This window comes from Rhodamnia argentea, chromosome 11 (assembly GCF_020921035.1).
Source record: "Rhodamnia argentea isolate NSW1041297 chromosome 11, ASM2092103v1, whole genome shotgun sequence".
NCBI lineage: Eukaryota > Viridiplantae > Streptophyta > Magnoliopsida > Myrtales > Myrtaceae > Rhodamnia > Rhodamnia argentea.
Window position 1 is genome coordinate 16,254,962 of NC_063160.1, and position 20,926 is coordinate 16,275,887.

A 20,926-nucleotide genomic window follows, 5' to 3' on the forward strand; every position below is an offset into this window, starting at 1 on the left:
TTGAGGATACGAAGGATTGGGCTTGTATCATTTAAGTCATGTCAAACTTATTTTAAACTAGCTAGGTTAGAATTTACCTAAGTAGCAATAAGGAGCGAGAAGCATTTCTCGGACAGTCATTTATTTACAATTTTTTTTTTGTCTTTTCAGTAAGATCGGTATGCATGATAATTGAGAATATGTTGTTGTGGCCATGAAGATTGGGGTACCTAAGTATATTCACCACGTATTATTTCGGATACTTTCTGTTTAGTAGGCTTCCTCGTCAATTAAAGAAAGGCCAATTGACCAACGCCTTCTTTACGATGGATCAAGATCCGACATCACGGGAACAAACAAAAGAGCACGATTACGCTAGACGAACCGTGTCTAGTGGTCCAACGATCAATGCATGTCCGAAGACGTTGACTTGTTGACTTTTGAGGTGCGTACTCGACAAAGGCCTTGACTTCTTGACTTTGTCGTGCTGGCTCAAATTCTAAGTGAATCATCATTATTCAACCGTGAAGTTTACGATGGAGGGGCTGCCACTTCGCAATCACGATGTCGCGGAATCATTCAACATGGTTAGCTGGTAGTTAATGCCATGTAGGAATTTCTGGCAAGAAAAATCCCTGACATAACTTAAATGATCGTTTGAAAAAATCACCGTACTAATATGAGGATCGTACAAAAGCTAAAACATTATTAGCATCCTTATCCCATCCAATTTTATTGAGTAAATGCTGATATGAAGCCACAAAATTCGAGTGATGTCACAACATTTGACTTGAGACTTTATCTGTATGAGTTGCCATCGTTGATTTGATTTTGCATGGTGTTCGATTGAGCTGATGCTAATTTGCGGATTGAACTTGAAATTTAACTTCTGTCAAGCTAGTTTGAGTAGCTTGTATGATATAAGAGCTAATTTGTTGATATCGAGCAATCAAAGACATGCGGCAGGTGATGTAACATCATGATATAGAATTTAACGTTGGAGGAGCTCCCGATTCTGTAACGTCGGAAGTAATACAGATCCTAGAAACAAGAAGTCGTCGGCTTGAAATGTCATTCACATATTCTCTCTCTCTTTTTTTCATATTAAAAAAAGAAAAGAAAAATTTGGGTGCATAAATTTATTCCAAAATAATAAGACCCAAATGGCTTGCAAGAACAGCGAGGAGGACGGAGAAAAGGAAAGCCGAATGGATGAAGAAGCCTAAGCCGGAAAGGCCACGGACTTCGTGAACGATAGGATTGTTGAGGAGATTCTAATCGTAACTTCGAACCACAAAAAAAGACTTCATGAACGATAGGATTGTCGAGGAGATTCCAATCGTAACTCTGAACCACAAAAAAAAAAGGTTCCCTCCATGTTGATATAGAATTTTCCATGGCATTTGCAACTTAAGTCGTGTATTAAACTTTGTGCATACTATTTTGGAGAAGTCAACAGAGGTAGTTTACCTAGGACAGTTCCAATAAGATGGGAGTGCAGGGAAATTTATCAAAAAAGTCATAAATCTATTACAATTATGCCAATTTAATCACAAATTTTTTTTGCTGATTGAGTCTTAAACCTTTTACAATTGTGCCATTTCAGTCAATTTGGTTGGATCGCGCCGATGTGGCAATTTTTTAGAATAGTATTATAATATTTATGAATTTTTTTATAAATTTTATTTTTTAATAACTTTTCTGTCTTTTTTTCCTTTTTTTGAGGGTTTGGTTTGACAAACTCCTATCGGCCGAAATCCTAAAAAAATAAAAAACAGAAAAAATTACTAAGAAAATAAAAATAATCTAAAAATTCAAAAATATTAAGTTTTATTAAAAAATTATCATGTCGGCGTCGGTAGGCCAATGACTGAATTGGCATAGTTGCAAAAAGTTTAGGACTCAATCGATTAAAAAAAATTTTGGACTGAATCAACATAATTACAATAGATTTTATGACTTTTTTGGTAATTCTCCCCGAGAGTGCATGGTGAATGTAATTGGTTTGACATTTGAGCACTGCGTGTTGGTATTACAAGGATCTTTTGCTTTCTAAGTTGAATGCTTGTTAGTCAAAAAGAGAAGAAAAGGCTGGACGGTTGGTCCATGACCTTTTCCCTTACGATGGGTTGGAAATTTTTAGGGTCGAACATCACCCAATTAAAGTGTCACAAAGACCATGACTTCCCATGAGTCACTGTAGCGCGTACTGATAAAAAACTCAACAGAGATGAAGCCCCAGAAGACCTTGACGTCAAAGCTATGCCTGTTTTTCACTCTCCAAGCAAGCCAGGTACGCAACTGACTCTTTATCCATGGGAGTAGGTGATTTTGGTTAATGCTCCTGAGATCTCTGGTCGTGATGGATGTGTACAAGCTCCATCCTTATATGCATGCTGGTTGAATTTCCTTATTTTTTTGGCCTGTATGCTGGTGTAAATTCTAATCGAATCGTAGAACTGCGAAATTTAAAGGTTGCATGAGTAGAATATCTTGCTTGTCGGAAAATCATTACCATAAGTTTTAAAAATCGAACACTTAAAATTACATCAGCCATTTTTCTCACTTGAAAATCCATTGTGGCATTGATTTAGCATTAAATCATCCCACGTGAAGGGATTTCCAGCAAAAAAATTATCGGCGTAACTTAAGTGATATGCTTTTAAAACTTATGAAAATTAAATCCTCGCTTAAAAAGTCATCACATCGAAGTGAGCACAACACAAAAATTATGCTATTGTTAGTGTCCTTATCCTTTCCAATTTTATCGACCAACGGATGGTTGGGAAGCCATGAGATTCGAGCGATGTGACGATAGTTAAGTTGAATGCTTGTCAGTCAAAAAAAAGAAAAAGGCTGGACAGTTGGTCCATGACCCTTTCCCTTACGATGGGTTGGAAATTTTTAGGGCCGAACATCAACCAATTATTGTGACATAAAGACCATGACTTCCCATGAATCACCGTAGCGCGTGCGGTACTGATCCAAAACGCAACACAGATGAAGCCCGGGAAGACCTTGACTTCTCGATGGACGTGCTCAAAGTTCCATTCATTCATGCACGCTGGTTTAAGATTTCATTTGTTTTGTGAAAAATATGACGAGGGAGTCGTTTTTCAAGAAAATGATAATATTCTTCGGTATTTGGCTGAAACTTGAAAAATTATTTGAAAAATATTTTACGCTATTTGGTATGAAAAGTCTAATTTGATTTTCTACGTCGTCATTCGCTTGAAAATTATCCATGGTCCACGGCTCACGTTTTCAAAGAAAATGATGATATTCTCCGGTGTTTGGCAGAAACCTTAACAATGATCTAGAAAATATTTTACGCCGTTTGGTATGAAAAGTCCAATTTGATTTTCTGCGTCATCATTTGATTGAAAATTATCCATGGTCCATGGCTCCCGTTTTCTAAGAAAATGACGATATTCTCCGGTGTTTGGCAGAAACCTTAACAATGATCTGGAAAATATTTTATGCCGTTTGGTATGAAAAGTCCAATTTGATTTTCCGCATCGTCATTTGGTCGAAAATTATCCACAGCCCACGGCCGACGCCATCATGTATAATTTTTTGTAAATAAAAATAATACCTGAATTTTTCAATAATGTTTTATGTATTTTTTTAATTTTTTATCTTTTCTCTCTACCACTGTTGGTCCGGACATAGGTGAGGCGTTGGGGAGGTGGAGCCTCACCCGAGGCTAGCGACCATAAGAAGAAGAAGAAGAAGAAGAAGAAGAAGAAGAAGAAGAAAGAAAATAAGAAATAAGAAAACGAATAAAATGAAAAATTAAAAGAATTCGAATTTTTTTAAAATAATTAAAAAGAAAAGAAATGTGAAGAGTGGAGGGAAGAAAGTTCCCACGTTTGAAGGTGTATTTTCTATGAGTGAAAAATATTTTCCTTGACTATCTTATTTTTCATGAACCAAACACTGGAAAATCCATAAAACATTTTTCTAAAAGTTATTTTTTACGAAACAAACGGAACCGTTTTTTTTTTTTTTTGCCAATCGAATCATAAAACTAGCAAATTTAGAGATTTCATGAGTATAATATTTCGTTTGTCAGAAAATTACTGCCATAACTTTTAAAAACCAAACAACTAAATTTACATTGGCGATTTTCAACATCAACATCACCTTTATCCCAAACTAGTTGGGGTCGGCTGTCATGAACTCAAAAATAAATAAAATAAAAACAAGACCGATTGAGGGAAAAGAAAAAATTACATCGGCGATTTTCCTTAAATGAAAATCCATCGTGGCATTAATTTAATTTTAAATCATTCTACGTGGCTCACCGAAAAGTAATGTCACTTAGGAATCTCCAGCAAGAAAATTATCGATGTAACTTAAGTGATTTGCTTTCAATAATTACGAAAATTAAATGTTCGCTTAAAAAGTTATCGCATAAGGTGAGGCCAATATGAAAAGTTATGATATCGTTAGTGTCCTTATCCCCTCCAATTTTATCGAGCAAGCGGTGGCCGAAAGCCATGAGATTCGAGCGATGTCACGACATCTCACTCGAGATTTTATCTGCAGCCATCGCTGGTTTTATTTTGTATGGTGTCCCTCTGAACTTGAAATATAACTTCTATCAAGTTAGTTAGAGCAGCTCATGGGATATAAGAGCTAATTTTGTTTGCATTGAGCAATCAAACAGGTTATTAGGTCACGGGACATAAGGGTACTTGCTTTCACAACTCCAAAATCCGGGACACGTAGTCCAAAATAAGTTGTTAGCTTTTTCCAGTGTTTTTTTTTTGACAATATAAAGTATTCGGGCCATTCGACTCAAACAAATGTCACGAACGCATACAATTCGAGCGAGATCATTTCGAATATAAGACGTTATGATGGAAGCCGCCGAATTTAAATTAAGTGTTTAGCCACTCAGCCGATAATCCGATGTTTTGAAACAAAGTGATTTGATTAAGACGAAATCTATGACCAAATTAGGTTATATCCAAAAAAACATTCTTGATATTAGATGTGAAGTCCATTAGGATTAGGCCACCTCGATGGAGACCAAAGTGAAGTAGACATTGGTTCCACCGCAAGATTCAAACGCAGCAAAGTGTTGTCGTGGGAGGCCGAGGCGAACGATCATTCTTGTGCAGATGGTTCATGCAATGCAAGTGTGAATTGGATCTGCACTAAAAACCATTGGGCCCCAACGCCTGGTGTCTCGTACGGGGAGAGACCTCGGTGACGGTGACACGAGAGTTTAAAATTAGTCGATTGAAGACTTCCAAGTCGTTATGCTGAATTGCTCTCCGCAAAAGTTATTTCTTTTTGGATTGCCCTTCTCTCTATATATAATGACAGCAAACTCAGGCTTTCCCCTTCCCAAGCAAAAGAAGATCTCTCTCTCAAGCATGAAGATATTCCATATGAGTCGCTTGAATCCTGTAAGCGAACCCGTTGGCCAGCTGATGACCACAGCAGCCACATGGATGGTTATTGTGCTAGCTCTCTCCCACAACTTCCCGGCCCTTGCCACCGGAACAGAGACAGATGCTCTTCTTTACAGCGGATGGTGGCCTGACTACGTTACGAGCAACACTTCCTTGTCGAAATGCGAGTGGCGCGGCATTTCGTGCGACGATTCCAAAAGCATCGTCGGCATAAAATTTCCACCAGCAGTCTGGTACGACCGGTACGACTGCTCGGTTGGAAGTAATTTGAGTAGCATGGATTTCTCTCTGCTCCCGAATCTCGCCTTTCTTGGGCTGTCTTATAACAGCTTCTGCGGTATCATTCCCCTCCAAATATGTGCACTCCCAAAGCTCAGGCACCTCAACTTGTCCTACAATTACCTAACTGGTGAGTTACCTATTTGTCTCCAAAACCTCGCCATGCTAGAAGTCATTGATATTCAGAGGAATAATATTAGTAGCCGCATCCCTCCCGAATTGGGAAATCTGAAGAAGCTTTGGTACCTAGATCTCAGTTTCAATTTGCTTCTTGGCCATATCCCTTCGACTCTTGGTCTCTTGTCTAATTTGATGCATCTCTATTTGGGAGGAAACTATTTCGATGGCTCTATTCCTCTGGAAATAGGGAAGTTGACAAACTTAGCATATCTGAACATGGAAGGTAACAAATTCAGTGGATCTATCCCGTCAGCAATAGGTAATTTGAAGAGCCTGATTGAGTTGAGGCTGGGCTTAAACTCCTTCACTGGCCCTATTCCTCGTGAAATAGGGAAGTTGACAAACTTAGCATATCTGAGCATGGAAGAGAACGAATTCAGTGGATGTATCCCATTAGCAATAGGTAATTTGAAGAGCCTGATTGAGTTGAGGCTAGGCTTAAACTCCTTCACTAGTCCTATTCCTTCATCTCTAGCACATTTAACTAGCTTGAGGGTTCTAGATTTAGGTAACAATGAATTCGACGGTGCTATTCCATCGGAATTGGGAAATTTGAAGAGTCTCACCTATCTAGATTTGAGCTTCAACAACTTCTCTGGAAAAATCCCTCATGAACTTGGGAGTTTGGTCATGTTAAACTATCTCGATCTTCATAATAATTCTCTTCACGGTTCAATTCCCAATTTTAAAAAGCTTTCCAATTTAGATCACATTGATTTGTCGTACAATCATCTCACGGGAAAAATTCCAATTAATCTGGGCAATGTTCCTTATGGAGTTTTCTCCGACAATGAAGGTTTGGAATGGACTGATGGTTCTAGAAGAACGTCTAGGGTTATGCTAATGGCGGGCTTTATACCACTGATGGCTGTACTAGTCATTTCCTGTTTGGTTCTTGCTTATTGGTTCATATTTCGAAGTAGAGTGAAGAGCAAGCAACCAGAGACAATAGAAAAAAATGGAGATTTTTTGTCAATCTGGAATTATGATGGGAGAATTGCATATGAAGACATAATCAATGCAACAGAAGATTTTGACATTAAATATTGCATCGGGACCGGCGGTTACGGTAGTGTCTATAGAGCACAATTGCCCAATGGGAAAATCGTGGCATTGAAGAAACTTCACCGTCTTCAAGCAGAGGACCCATCATTTGACAAGAGCTTCCGGAACGAAGTGAAACACTTGACTGAAGTACGACATAGAAGCATAATTAAGCTCCATGGTTTTTGCTTACACAAGCGATGCATGTTCTTGGTTTATGAATACATGGAAAGGGGGAGTCTATTTTGTGCTTTGAGAGATGAAGTTGAAGCGGTGGAGCTAGATTGGTCTAAAAGACTCAATATTGTTTGGGATATGGCACATGCCTTGTCTTACCTGCATCACGATTGCGCTCGACCAATTATTCATCGAGACATATCTAGCAACAACATTTTGCTCGATAACAAAATGCAGGCTTTCCTATCAGATTTCGGCACGGCAAGACTCCTAGAACCTAATTTCTCATCGAATCTCACTGCAAATATCGCAGGCACTCGTGGATATATAGCACCGGGTGAGCAACAATCCTCCATGCTTTTCTAGAATGTTATAACTAGAGGTACAAAGCTAAAACGGTACACTTTACCTGCCATGTGGTAAACAACACCGTTGATGCTCCATCATGCTTACGAAATTCACCGTTCAATAGTGCACTAGATATAATTGAGAACTTGGTTTTGAGCCTCACATAATTCTTCAACTTTTTGTTCTGTTTTTCAGAGCTCGCTTACACTTTGGTCATCAATGAGAAGTGCGACGTATATAGCTTTGGAGTGGTAGCAATGGAAACAATCATGGGTGAGCATCCGGCCGATATCATCTTGATATTGTCGACGCTCTTTAGAGAAGATATTATGCTACATCAGATATTAGACCCGCGCTTGCCAATCCCAAGAGAGAATTCTACTGCAAGAAGTATCGTTCTAGTAGTTTCTCTAGCGCTTGCTTGCTTAAGTAGCGATCCAAAGTCTCGACCCACGATGAAACAAGTTTCGGAAACTTTTCGAGCTCCAAAACTAGCGTTGCCCCAACCCTTCCATTCCATCTCGCTTGCGCAGCTCCAAAAAAATAATCAAGGAGTATGGTGGGAAGGTGGATCAAGAGAAGCATCGTCAAGCCTACAAGAAGAGCAAGGACCATTGAATGAAGAGTCGATTGATAAAATGATGGTGTAAATTGGTGAACGCGATTGAGGATACGAAGGATAGGGCTTGTGTCATTTAAGTCTTGTCAAACTTATTTTAAACTAGCTAGGTTAGAAATTACCTAAGTAGCAATAAGATGCGAGAAGCATTTCTCGGACAGTGATTTATTTTCATTTTGTTTTTTTGTCTTTTCTGTAAGATCGGTATGCATGATAATTGAGAATATGTTGTTGTGGCCATGAAGATTAGGGTACATAAGTAGTATATATTCACCACGTATTATTTCGGATACTTTCTGTTTAGTAGGCTTCCTCGTCAATTAAAGACAGGCCAATTGACCAACGTCTTCTTTACGATGGATTAAGATCCGACATCACGAGAACAAACAAAAGAGCACGATTACTCTAGACGAACCGTGTCTAGTGGTCCAACGATCAATACATGTCCGAAGACGTTGACTTGTTGACTTTGGAGGTGCGTACTCGACAAAGGCCTTGACTTCTTGACTTTGTCGTGCTGGCTCAAATTCTAAGTGAATCATCATTATTCAACCGTGAAGTTTACGATGGAGGGGCTGCCACTTCTCAATCACGATGTTGCGGAATCATTCGACATGGTTAGCTGGTAGTTAATGCCATGTAGGAATTTCTGGCAAGAAAAATCTCCGACATAACTTAAATGATTGTTTGAAAAAATCACCATCCTAATATGAGCGTCGTACAAAAGCTAAACATTATTAGCATCCTTATCCCATCCAGTTTTATCGAGTAAATGCTGATATGAAGCCGCAAAATTCGAGCGATGTCACAACATTCGACTTGAGACTTTATTTGTATGAGTTGCCATTGTTGATTTGATTTTGCATGGTGTCCGATTGAGCTGCTGCTAATTTGCGGATTGAACTTGAAATTTAACTTCTGTCGAGCTAGTTAGAGTAGCTTGTATGATATAAGAGCTAATTTGTAGACATCGAGTAATCAAAGGCATGTGGCAGGAGATGTAACATTATGATATAGAATTTAACGGTGAAGGAGCTCCCGATTACGTAACGTTGGAAGTAATACAGATCCAAGAACCAAGAAGTCGTCGGCTTGAAATGTCATTCACATATTCTCTCTCTCGCTTTTTTCATATTAAAAAAAGAGGGAAAAATTTGGATGCATAAATTTATTCCGGAATAATAAGACCCAAATGGCTTGGAAGAACAGTGAGGAGGACGGAGAAAAGGAAAGCCGAATGGATGAAGAAGCCGAAGCCGGAAAGGCCACGGACTTCGTGAACGATAGGATTGTGGAGGAGATTCCAATCGTAACTCTGAACCACAAAAAAGACTTCATGAACGATAGGATTGTCGAGGAGATTCCAATTGTAACTCTGAACCACAAAAAGAAGGCTCCCTCCATATTGTTATAGAATTTTCCATGGCATCTGCAAGTTAAGTCGTGTATTAAAGTTTGTGCATACTATTTTGGGAAAGTCAACAGGGGCAGTTTACCTAGGACAGTTCCAATAAAATGGGAGTGCAGGGAAATTTATGAAAAAAGGCATAAATCTATTGTAATTATGTCAATTTAATCACAAAATTTTTTTTTTTGCCGATTGAATCTTAAACCTTTTACAATTGTACCATTTCAGTCCATTTGGTTGGATTAGCACCGATGTGGCAATTTTTAAGAATAGTATTTTAATATTTTTGAATTTTTTTATAAAATTTATTTTTTAATAACTTTTCTGTCTTTTTTTTTTCCCTTTTTTGAGGGTTTGGTCCGGCAAACTCCCGTCGGCTGAAATCCTAAAAAAAACAAAGCAGAAAAAATTAATAAGAAAATAAAATAATCTAAAAATTTAAAAATATTAAGTTTTATTAAAAACTTATCACGTCGGCGCCGGCAGGCCAATGGACTGAATTGGCACGGTTGCAAAAGATTTAGGGCTCAATCGATAAAAAAAAAAAGTTTCAGACTTAATTGACACAATTACGATAGATTTTATGATTTTTTCGGTAATTCTCCTTGAGAGTACATGGTGAATGTAATTGGTTTGACATTTGAGCACTGCGTGTTGGTGTTACTAGGATCTTTTGCTTTCTAAGTTGAATGCTTGTTAGTCAAAAAGAGAAGAAAAGGCTGGACGGTTGGTCCATGACCTTTTCCCTTACGATGGGTTGGAAATTCTTAGGGTCGAACATCACCCAATTAAAGTGTCATGAAGACCATGACTTCCCACGAGTCACTGTAGCGCGTACTGATCCAAAACTCAACACAGATGAAGCCCGGGAAGACCTTGGCTTCTTGATGGACGTGCACAAAGTTCCATTCATTCGTGCCCGCTGCTTTCATTTGTTTTGTGAAAAATATGACGAGGGAGTCATTTTTCACGAAAATGATGATATTCTTCGGTATTTGGTTGAAACCTGAAAAATGATCTGGAAAATATTTTATGCCGTTTGGTATGAAAAGTCTAATTTGATTTTCTATGTCGTCATTCGGCCAAAAACTATCCACGGTCCACGGCTCATTTTCTAAGAAAATGACAATATTCTCCGGTGTTTGGCAAAAACCTTAACAATGATTTGGAAAATATTTTACGCCGTTTGGTATGATAAGTCCAATTTGATTTTCTGCGTCGTCATTTGGTCAAAAATTATCCACGGTCCACGGCCAACACCATCGTGGATAATTCTTTGTAAATAAAAATAATATCTGAATTTTTCAATAATGTTTTATGTATTTTTTTAATTTTTTTTCTTTTCTCTCTACCTCTGCTGGTCCAGCCACAGGCGAGGCGTTGGGGAGGTGGAGCCTCACCCGAGGCCAGCGACCACAAGAAGAAGAAGAAGAAGAAGAAGAAGAAGAAGAAGAATAAAGAAAATAAGAAATAAGAAAATGAATAAAAGGAAAAATTAAAAGAATTCTGATTTTTTAAAAATAATTAAAAGGAAAAGAAATGTGAAGAGTGGGGGCAAGAAAGTTCCCACTTTTGAAGGTGTATTTTCCATGAGTGAAAAATATTTTCCATGACTATCTTATTTTTCATGAATCAAATGGCGGAAAATCCATAAAACATTTTTCTAGAAGTTATTTTTTCCGAAACAAACGGTGCCATTTTTTTGTTTTGCCAATCGAATCATAAAACTAGCAAATTTAGAGATTGCATGAGTATAATATTTCGTTTGTCGGAAAATTACCGCCATAACTTTTAAAAACCAAACAGCTAAATTTACATCGGCGATTTTCAACATCAACATCACCTTTATCCCAAACTAGTTGGGGTCGGCGGTCGATGAACCCAAATATAAATAAAATAAAAGTAAGACCGATTGAGGGAAAAGAAATAATTATATCAGCGATTTTCCTTACTTGAAAATCCATCGTGGCATTAATTTAATTTTAAATCATTCTTCGTGGCCCATCGGAAAGTAATGTCACTTAGGAATCTCCAGTAAGAAAATTATCAATGTAACTTAAGTGATTTGCTTTCAATAATTATGACAATTAGATGTTCGCTTAAAAAGTAATTGCATAAAGTGAGGGCAATATGAAAAATTATGATATTGTTAGTGTCCTTATCCCCTCCAATTTTATCAAGCAAGCGGTGGTTAAAAGCCATGAGATTCGAGAGACGTCACGACATCTCACTCGAGATTTTATCTACAGCCATCGCTGGTTTTATTTTGTATGGTGTCCCAATGAAGTTGAAATATGACTTCTATCAAGTTAGTTAGAGCAGCTTGTGGGATATAAGAGCTAATTTTGTATGCGTTGAGCAATCAAACAGGTTATTAGCTCACGGGACACAAGGGTACTTGCTATCACAACTCCGAAATCCTGGACATGTAGTCCAAAATAAGTTGTTAGCTTTTTCCGGTGATTTTTTGAGAATATAAAGCATGTCACGAATGCATATAATTCGCGCGAGATTATTTCCAATATGAGACGTTATGATGGAACCCGTTGAATTTAAATTACGTGTTTGGCCACTTAGCAGATAATCCGATGTTTTGAAACAAAATGATTTGATTAAGACGGAATCTATGACCGAATTTGGTTTGATCACAGAGCCCTTTTCCGAACAAACATTCTTGATATTAGATGTGAAGTCCATTAGGCCACCTCGATGGAGACCAAAGTGAAGTAAACATGGGTTCCATCCATAGCAAGATTCAAACGCAAGAAAGTGTTGTCGTGGGAGACAGAGGCGGATGATCATTCTTGTGCACATGGTTCATGCAATGCAACTGCAGGTGCGAATTGGATCCGCACTAAAAAACCATAGGGCCCCAACGCCTGGTGTCTCGTACGAGGAGAGAATTTGGTGACGGTGACACGAGAGTTTAAAATTAGTCGATTGAAGACTTCCAAGTCGTTATGCTGAATTGCTCATTGCCCTTCTCTCCATATATAATGACAGCAAACTCAGGCATTCCACTTCCCAAGCAAAAGAGGAGATCTTCTCTCTCTCTCTCTCTCTCTCTCTCTCTAAGCATGAAGATGTTCCATGTGATTCGTTTGAATCCTGTAAGCGAAACCGTTGGCCAGCTGATGACTGCAGCAGCCACATGGATGGTTATTGTGCTAGCTCTCTCCCACAACTTCCCAGCCCTTGCCACCGGAACAGAGGCACATGCTCTTCTTCGCAGCGGATGGTGGCCTGACTACGTTACGAGCAACACTTCCATGTCGTATTGTGAGTGGCCTGGCATTTCGTTTGACGATTCCAAGAAGCATAGCCGAAATAAACTTACCACCGGGAGTCCGCTACGACTGCTGGGTTGGAGGTAATTCGAGCAGCATGGATTTCTCTCTGCTCCCGAATTTAGCCTCTATTTGGCTGTCTGATAATGTCCTCACCGGTATCATTTCCCTTCAAATACGTGCACTCCCAAAGCTCAGGCACATCGGCTTGTCCATCAACGAACTTACAAGTGAGTTACCTCTTCGTCTCCAAAACCACACCTTGCTAGAAGTTCTTGACTTACATAGTAATTATATTCCCTCCCGAATTGGGAAATCTACGGAGGCTGATTCATCTGTATCTCAGTTCCAACGCGCTTCATGGCCCTATCCCTGCAACGCTAGGGAAAATGAAGAGCTTGACGCATCTCTATTTGCAAGCGAACGACTTCCATGGAGCTATTCCTCTGGAAATAGGGTACCTGACAAACTTGAAATATCTAATTATGGAAAAGAACCAATATGGTTGATCTATGCCGTCGGAAATAGGTAATTTGAAGGGCTTAATTGGGTTGGGAATGAGCTCAAACTCCTTCACTGGACCCATTCCATCGGAAATTGGAGGTTTGAAGAGTCTCGCTCATGTAGATTTGAGCAATAACAACTTCTCTGGAGAAATCCCTCTTCAACTCGGGGAGTTTGGTCGTGTTAAGCTATCTCAATCTTCGGAATAATTCTCTGCAGGGTTCAGTTCCCAGTTTCAAGATGATTTTCTACTTGACTTACACCGATTTTTCGAACAATCATCTCACGGGAAGAATTCTAGATAATTTGTTCGACGTTCCTCATAGAAATTTCAGTGGCAACGAACTTTTGGAAAATACTGCCATGAGAACAGAGGTAGATGCTCTTTGTGGCAGTGGCTGGTGGCCCTCCAATGTTACGAACAACAGTTCCGAAACACATTGCACGTGGTTTGGCATTTCATGTGACGATTCTGGAAGCATCGTCAAAATAAACATACCACAACCAGCCCGTTATGACTATGGTGTCGCCCCTAATTTGGGTAGCATGAATTTTTCTGTCCTCTTGAATCTCGCCTTTCTTGGGCTGTCTAATGACGACCTCAGAGGTATCATTCCCCTTCAAGTATGTGCGCTCCTGAAGCTCAGGCACCTCAACTTGTCCCACAATCACCTAACCAGCGAGTTACCTCTTTGTCTCCAAAACCTCGCCATGTTAGAAGTCATTGACATTCATGCTAATCTACTCTATAGTTCTATCCCTCCAGAATTGGGAAATCTGAAGAGGTTGATCCACCTAGACCTCAATTTCAATGCGCTTCGTGGCACGATCCTTTTGACTCTTGGTCATTTAGATTATATCGACTTGTCGTATAATCGTCTCACAGGAAAAATTCCAGATAATCTGGCCCATGTTTGTTATGGAGCTTTCAAAGGCAATGAAGGTTTGTAAAGGCTAATTGTTCTGAAAGAATGGCTAGGATTATACTTATGGTACTTATACCACTGATGGCTATATTAGTTCTTGGGCCTTTGATATTACTTCGACGGAGAACGAAGAGCATGTGATCAAAGAAAGCAACAAAAAATGGAGATTTCTTGTCAATATGGAACTATGATGGGACAATTGCATATGAAGACATAATCAATGCAATGGAAGACTTTGACATTAAATTTTGCATTGGAACCGGTGGATATGGCAATGTCTATAGAGCCCAATTACCTAATGGGAAAATTGTGGCATTGAAGAAACTTCACCGTCTTGAAGCAGAGGACCCATCTTTTGACATGGGCTTTAGAAATGAAGTGAAACACCTAATATAAGTATGACATAGAAGCATAATTAAGCTCCATGGTTTTTGCTTACACAAGCGATGCATGTTCTTGGTTTATGAGTATATGGAAAGGGGGAGTCTATTTTGTGCTTTGGGAAATGATGTTGAATCAGTGGAATTAGAATGGTCTAAAAGACTCAATATTGTTTGGGATATGGCACATGCTTTGTCTTACCTGCACCACGACTGCACTTAGCCAATTATTCATCGTGACATATCTAGCAACAACATTTTGCTCGAAAACAAAATGTAGGCTTTCCTATCAGACTTCGGCACGGCAAGACTTCTAGAACCTAATTTCTCATCTAATCTCACTGCATATATCGCAGGCACTCGGGGATATATAGCACCAGGTGAGCAACTCTAAAATGTTATTACTAGAGGCACATACCTAAATCGAATACTTTACTCCCTATGTGATAAGCAACAACTTTGATGCCTCATCATTTTTACAAATTCATCATTCGGTATTGTACTAGTTAACCTTGAGAACTTAGTTTTGAGCCTCATCTAACTTACAAACTTTTTGTTCTTTTTCTTAGAGCTCGCTTACACTTGGATCAATAATGAGAAATGCGATGTATATAGCTTTGGAATGGTAGCAATGGAAATCATAATGGGTGAGCATCCAGGTGAGACGATCTTAATGCTGTCGACACTCTTCAGAAAAGATATTATGCTGCATCAAATATTAGACCCGCGCTTGCCAATCCCAAGAGAGAATTCTGTTGCAAAAAATATCGTTCTGATAGTTTTTCTGATGTTTGCTTGCTTATGGAGTGATCCAAAGTCACAACCCATAGTGAAACAAGTCTCGAAAGCTTTTCTAGCTCCAAAACTAGCGTTGGCCAAACCCTTCCATTTAATCTCGCTTGCACAGCTCCAAGAAATGAACCGAGGAGTACGGTGGGAAGGTGGATCCAAGGAAAATTCGTCAAGCCTGCAAGGAGAGCAAGGACCATGAAGTACTTGTCCGAAAAAGAAATCAAATAAAATTCCAACAAGGGAAGAGTACAAGATGATTCTGCAAGCCGGTAAATGTGGTTGAGGATACAAAGGATACGGATTCTGCAATTTTTCTCCTTTCAGTGAGATCCGAATGCAATGATGAGTGATAATGTGTTGTTGTGGCTAGGAAAATTCGGCTACATAAGGATATTCATCACCTATTATTCCGGATCATTTCTATTTAGTTGAAGGCTTGCTAGTCAATTAAAGACGGCAAATTGACAAACATTTTACTTTACGATGGCTAAAGATCTGACATCACGAAAACAACACAAGACCGCGATTACTCTCGACGAACCTTGTCCAGTGGTCGCACGATCAATACATGTCCGAAGACCTTGACTGGTTGACTTTTGAGGTGCCCAGTCGACGAAGACGTTGACTTCTGGAATTTGTCCAACTTCCATGTGGTAGCTGATTCAAACCACAATTACTCGAGTTACGTAGACGGACCTTGTTTTATCGGTCCAACAACCAATAACTGACCAAAGGCCGTGGCTTGTTGACCTTTGAAGAGCATCCTCGACGGAGACCTCGACCTTTCGAATTTGTCCAGCTTCCATGTGTAAGCTGGTTCAAATTCCGATTAAATCATCATTAATTGACCTTGAAATTTACGACGGAGGGACTGCCATTTGGCAATCACGGCGCTGCGTAATCAGAGTACGTCCATAGTAAAGAGACGATCATATAAATCAATATTTGTCTTGAAGTTATGTAATGATGAGCACAACGTTTAAACTAATCAGAGTTGACGAACACAAAGAATTTAGTCATAAATTATTCAGCTTGACTTGCCGGAAAATTATTGCGACATCGGAGTTTAGGCAAGAAATCCACCTATGTAACTGAAGTGATATGCTTGAAAAAAAATTATGACAGTTAAATGAATATGCGATGGAATAACGCCTTCAAAGTGATAGTACATATTGATGATTATGGAGTACAAATTCAACAATGATGTAGAACAATTGGCGTGTAATTTTTTGGAAAAACGTGATCGTAGAAATCAGGTAGATTTCATTGATTTGGGACTGGCGACTTCGGATTGCGCTCAAATTTGATCGGTTGAAGCGAAACGACCTTCTAATCAATACTCCCAGCTTTGCTGTGACGTACAATGGAACGATGGATTTTTGCGTTTCGGAGTCGTCTAGATAGGTTTTCGAGCAGTTTTCTATTTTAGGCAACTTTGCGATATATCCGATCACGATATTTGATTTGAAGTCTGTTGATTTAGATTTGATTCTTATTTGATTAGGACTAGATTAGATTCGTATTTAATTTCTTAAAGGGGTCCTATCTATATAAAGGACGCCCACCCTATGTAATCAACATAATTTCAATCAATTTTCAGTATATCCTTAGAAAAGAGTTTCCTGTTACTATTCCTTTGCGTCAAACAATTAAGTACTTTTGAAGTTTGGTAATAAAGTTTCGATGGTGCTCATATTATAGGGGGCCACTAACAAAGGGTGGAGAAACGGCAAGGCCCGCTCTTATATATTCATTAAACTCAGCCCTCCTACTTCCCACCAAAAAGAAGAGGTCCTCTCTCTTGAAAGCATGAAGATATTCCACATGATTCATTTGAGTCCTATAAGCAATCCCGTCGTCGGCTTGCATGTTCGCAAGTTGATGACCGCAGCTACATGGATCCTTATTGCGCTACCTCTCTCCCGTAGCTACCCTGCCCTTGCCACCGGAACAGAGGCAGATGCTCTTCGTCGCACTGGGTGGTGGCTTGACTTCCTTACGAGCCACACTTCCGCGTCACATTGCACGTGGCCTGGCATTTCGTGCGATGATTCCGGAAGCGTCATCGAAATAAATATACAACGACGAGTCTACCACGCAACTAATTTGAGCAATGTGGATTTCTCTGTGCTCCGCACTCTCGCCTCTCTTCGGTTGTCTCATAATTACCTCCACGGTATCATTCCCCTCCAAATATGTGTACTCCCAAAGCTCAGGCACCTCGACATTTCCCGCAATTACCTAACTGGTGAGTTACCTATTTGTCTCCCAAACCTTGCCATGCTAGAAGTCATTGATATTCAGAGTAATAATATCAGTAGTTGCATCCCTCCTGAATTGGGAAATCTGAAGAAGCTATGGTACCTAGATCTCAGTTTCAATTTGCTTCTTGGCCCTATCCCTCCGACTCTTGGTCTCTTGTCTAATTTGATGCATCTCGATTTGGGGAGAAACCTTTTCAATGGCTCTATTCCTATGGAAATAGGGAAGTTGACAAACTTAGCATACTTGAGCATGGAAGGTAATGAATTCAGTGGATCTATCCCGTCATCAATAGGTAATTTGAAGAGCCTGATTGAGTCGAGGCTGCGCTTAAACTCCTTCAATGGCTCTATTCCTTTGGAAATAGGGAAGTTGACAAACTTAGCATATCCGAGCATGCAAGGTAACGAATTCTGTGGATCTATCCCGTCAGCAATAGGTAATTTGAAGAGCCCGATTGAGTTGAGGCTGTGCTCAAACTCCTTCACCGGCCCTATTCCTCTAGAAATAGGGAAGTTGACAAACTTAGCATATCCGAGCATGGAAGAAAACGAATTCGGTGGATCTATCCCATCAGCAATAGGTAATTTGAAGAGCCTGATTGAGTTGAGGTTGCGCTCGAACTCCTTCACTAGCCTTGTTCCTTCATCTCTAGCACATTTAACTAGCTTGAGGGTTCTAGATTTACGTAACAACGAATTCGATGGAGCTATTCCATTGAAATTAGGAAATTTGAAGAGTCTCACTCATCTCGATTTGAGCTCTAACTACTTCTCCGGAAAAATTCCTCATGAACTTGGGAGTTTGGTCATGTTAAACTATCTCGATCTTCATAATAATTCTCTTCACGGTTCAATTCCCAATTTTAAAAAGCTTTTCAGCTTAGAGTACATTGATTTGTCATGCAATCATCTCACGGGGGAAATTCCAATTAATCTGTTCAATGTCCGTGAAAGAGATTTCCATAGCAATAGTTTGGGAGGGACTGATGGTTCAAGAAGAGCGTCCACGGTTACGCTAATGGTGGGATTGATACCGCTGATGGCTATACCAGTCATTTCCTGTTTGGTTCTTGCTTATGGGCTCATATTTCGACGTAGAGTGAAGAGCATGCAACCAGAGACAATAGAAAAAAATGGAAATTTTTTGTCAATCTGGAATTATGATGGGAGAATTGCATATGAAGACATAATCAATGCAACAGAAGATTTTGACATTAAATGTTACGTCGAGACCGGCGGTTACGGTAGTGTCTATAGAGCACAATTGCCCAATGGGAAAATTGTGGCATTGAAGAAACTTCACCGTCTTGAAGCAGAGGACCCATCATTTGACAAGAGCTTCCGGAACGAAGTGAAACACTTGACTGAAGTACGACATAGAAGCATAATTAAGCTCCATGGTTTTTGCTTACACAAGCGATGCATGTTCTTGGTTTATGAATACATGGAAAGGGGGAGTCTATTTTGTGCTTTGAGAGATGAAGTTGAAGCGGTGGAGCTAGACTGGTCTAAAAGACTCAATATTGTTTGGGATATGGCACATGCCTTGTCTTACCTGCATCACGATTGCGCTCGACCAATTATTCATCGAGACATATCTAGCAACAATATTTTGCTCGATAACAAAATGCAGGCTTTCCTATCAGATTTCGGCACGGCAAGACTCCTAGAACCTAATTTCTCATCGAATCTCACCGCAAATATCGTAGGCACTCATGGATATATAGCACCGGGTGAGCAACAATCCTCCATGCTTTTCTAGAATGTTATAACTAGAGGTACAAAGCTAGAACGGTACACTTTACCTGCCATGTGGTAAACAACACCGTTGATGCTCCATCATGCTTATGAAATTCACCGTTCGATAGTGCACTAGATATAAATGACAACTTGGTTTTGAACCTCACATAATTCTTCAACTTTTTGTTCTATTTTTCAGAGCTCGCTTATACTTTGGTCATCAATGAGAAGTGCGACGTATACAGCTTTGGAGTGGTAGCAATGGAAACAATCATGGGTGGGCATCCGGCCGATATCATCTTGATATTGTCGACGCTCTTTAGAGAAGATATTATGCTACATCGGATATTAGACCCGCGCTTGCCAATCCCAAGAGAGAAGTCTACCGCAAGAAGTATCGTTCTAGTAGTTGCTCTAGCACTTGCTTGCTTAAGTAGCAATCCAAAGTCTCGACCCACGATGAAACAAGTTTCGGAAACTTTTCGAGCTCCAAAACTAGCGTTGCCCCAGCCCTTCCATTCCATCTCGCTTGCGCAGCTCCAAAAAAATAATCAAGGAGTATGGTGGGAAGGTGGATCAAGAGAAGCATCGTCAAGCCTACAAGAAGAGCAAGGACCATGTAGTACTTGCCCCAATACAAGCAATAAGTTTCCATGGAATGAAGAGTCGATTGATAAAATGATGGTGTAAATTGGTGAACGCGATTGAGGATACGAAGGATGGGGCTTGTGTCATTTAAGTCATGTCAATCTTATTTTAAATTAGCTAGGTAGAATTTACCTAAGTAGTAAAAAGGGGAGGAATTTCAAAAAAAATATTTTTTTTTTTAAAAAAAAGAAAAAAAAAAAAAAAAAAAAATTTTTGAAAAAAAAAAAAAAAAAAAAAAAAAAAAAAAAAAATATTTTTAAAGACAGGCCAATTGGCCAACGTTCTTTGTGATGGAAGATCCGACATCACGGAACAGCGAAAGACCACATACTCTACACAAATTTTAGGGGCAAAAAAAAAAACTGTCGAGAGTTGCTTTGTTTGTGGTGCGTCGGAAAGACCTCGACTTTGCTTGTGGTGAATTGATTTATTATTACGGTGGTTTACGATGGAGGGCCGCCACTTATCCGGTGTCGCCACTCAACATGTTCCTGTAGTTAATGATTAGGAATTTTGGAAGAATAAATGTTTGAAAATATCGTACTAGTATGACTTGTACAAAAGCTAAAACATTTGCGTCCTTATCCCATCCAGTTTTATCTAGTAAATGTTAATATGAAGCAGCCAAATTCGACCATGTGACAACATTCGACTTGAGACTTTATCTGTATGAGTTGCCACCGTTGATTTGATTTTGCATGGTGTCCGATTGAGCTGATGCTAATTTGCGGATTGAACTTGAAATTTAACTTCTGTCAAGCTAGTTAGAGTACCTTGTATGATATAACAGCTAATTTGTTGACATCGAGTAATCAAAGGCATGCGGTAGGAGATGTAACATCATGATATAGAATTTAACGGTGAAGGAGCTCCTAATGCTGTAACGTCGGAAGTAAAACAGATCCAAAACCAAGAACTTGTCGGC

General features: G+C 39.4%; 3 protein-coding genes and 1 pseudogene across 3 annotated transcripts in view; all 4 read left to right on the top strand.

Moving 5' to 3' along the window:
- LOC125312773 (receptor like protein 22-like) overlaps positions 1–20,926 on the top strand; it is a 64,659-nt gene that overhangs the window by 18,110 nt on the left and 25,623 nt on the right. The window lies entirely within an intron of this gene.
- LOC125312945 (probable leucine-rich repeat receptor-like protein kinase At1g35710) lies at positions 5,424–8,083 on the top strand. The gene is made up of 2 exons (XM_048273039.1): positions 5,424–7,422; positions 7,629–8,083. The coding sequence occupies exons 1-2, from the start codon at positions 5,424–5,426 to the stop codon at positions 8,081–8,083; spliced, it is 2,454 nt and encodes an 817-aa protein (XP_048128996.1).
- LOC125312946 lies at positions 12,538–15,548 on the top strand (annotated as a pseudogene).
- Positions 17,159–20,048, top strand: LOC125312947 (probable leucine-rich repeat receptor-like protein kinase At1g35710). The gene is made up of 2 exons (XM_048273040.1): positions 17,159–19,346; positions 19,553–20,048. The coding sequence occupies exons 1-2, from the start codon at positions 17,159–17,161 to the stop codon at positions 20,041–20,043; spliced, it is 2,679 nt and encodes an 892-aa protein (XP_048128997.1). The 3' UTR covers positions 20,044–20,048.

Coding starts and splice junctions, on each gene's coding strand:
- LOC125312945 (XM_048273039.1), top strand. CDS start 5,424: ATGACCACAGCAGCCACATGGATGGTTATTGTGCTAGCTCTCTCCCAC. Junction 7,423..7,628: donor TCGTGGATATATAGCACCGG/GTGAGCAACAAT, acceptor TCTGTTTTTCAG/AGCTCGCTTACACTTTGGTC.
- LOC125312947 (XM_048273040.1), top strand. CDS start 17,159: ATGAAGATATTCCACATGATTCATTTGAGTCCTATAAGCAATCCCGTC. Junction 19,347..19,552: donor TCATGGATATATAGCACCGG/GTGAGCAACAAT, acceptor TCTATTTTTCAG/AGCTCGCTTATACTTTGGTC.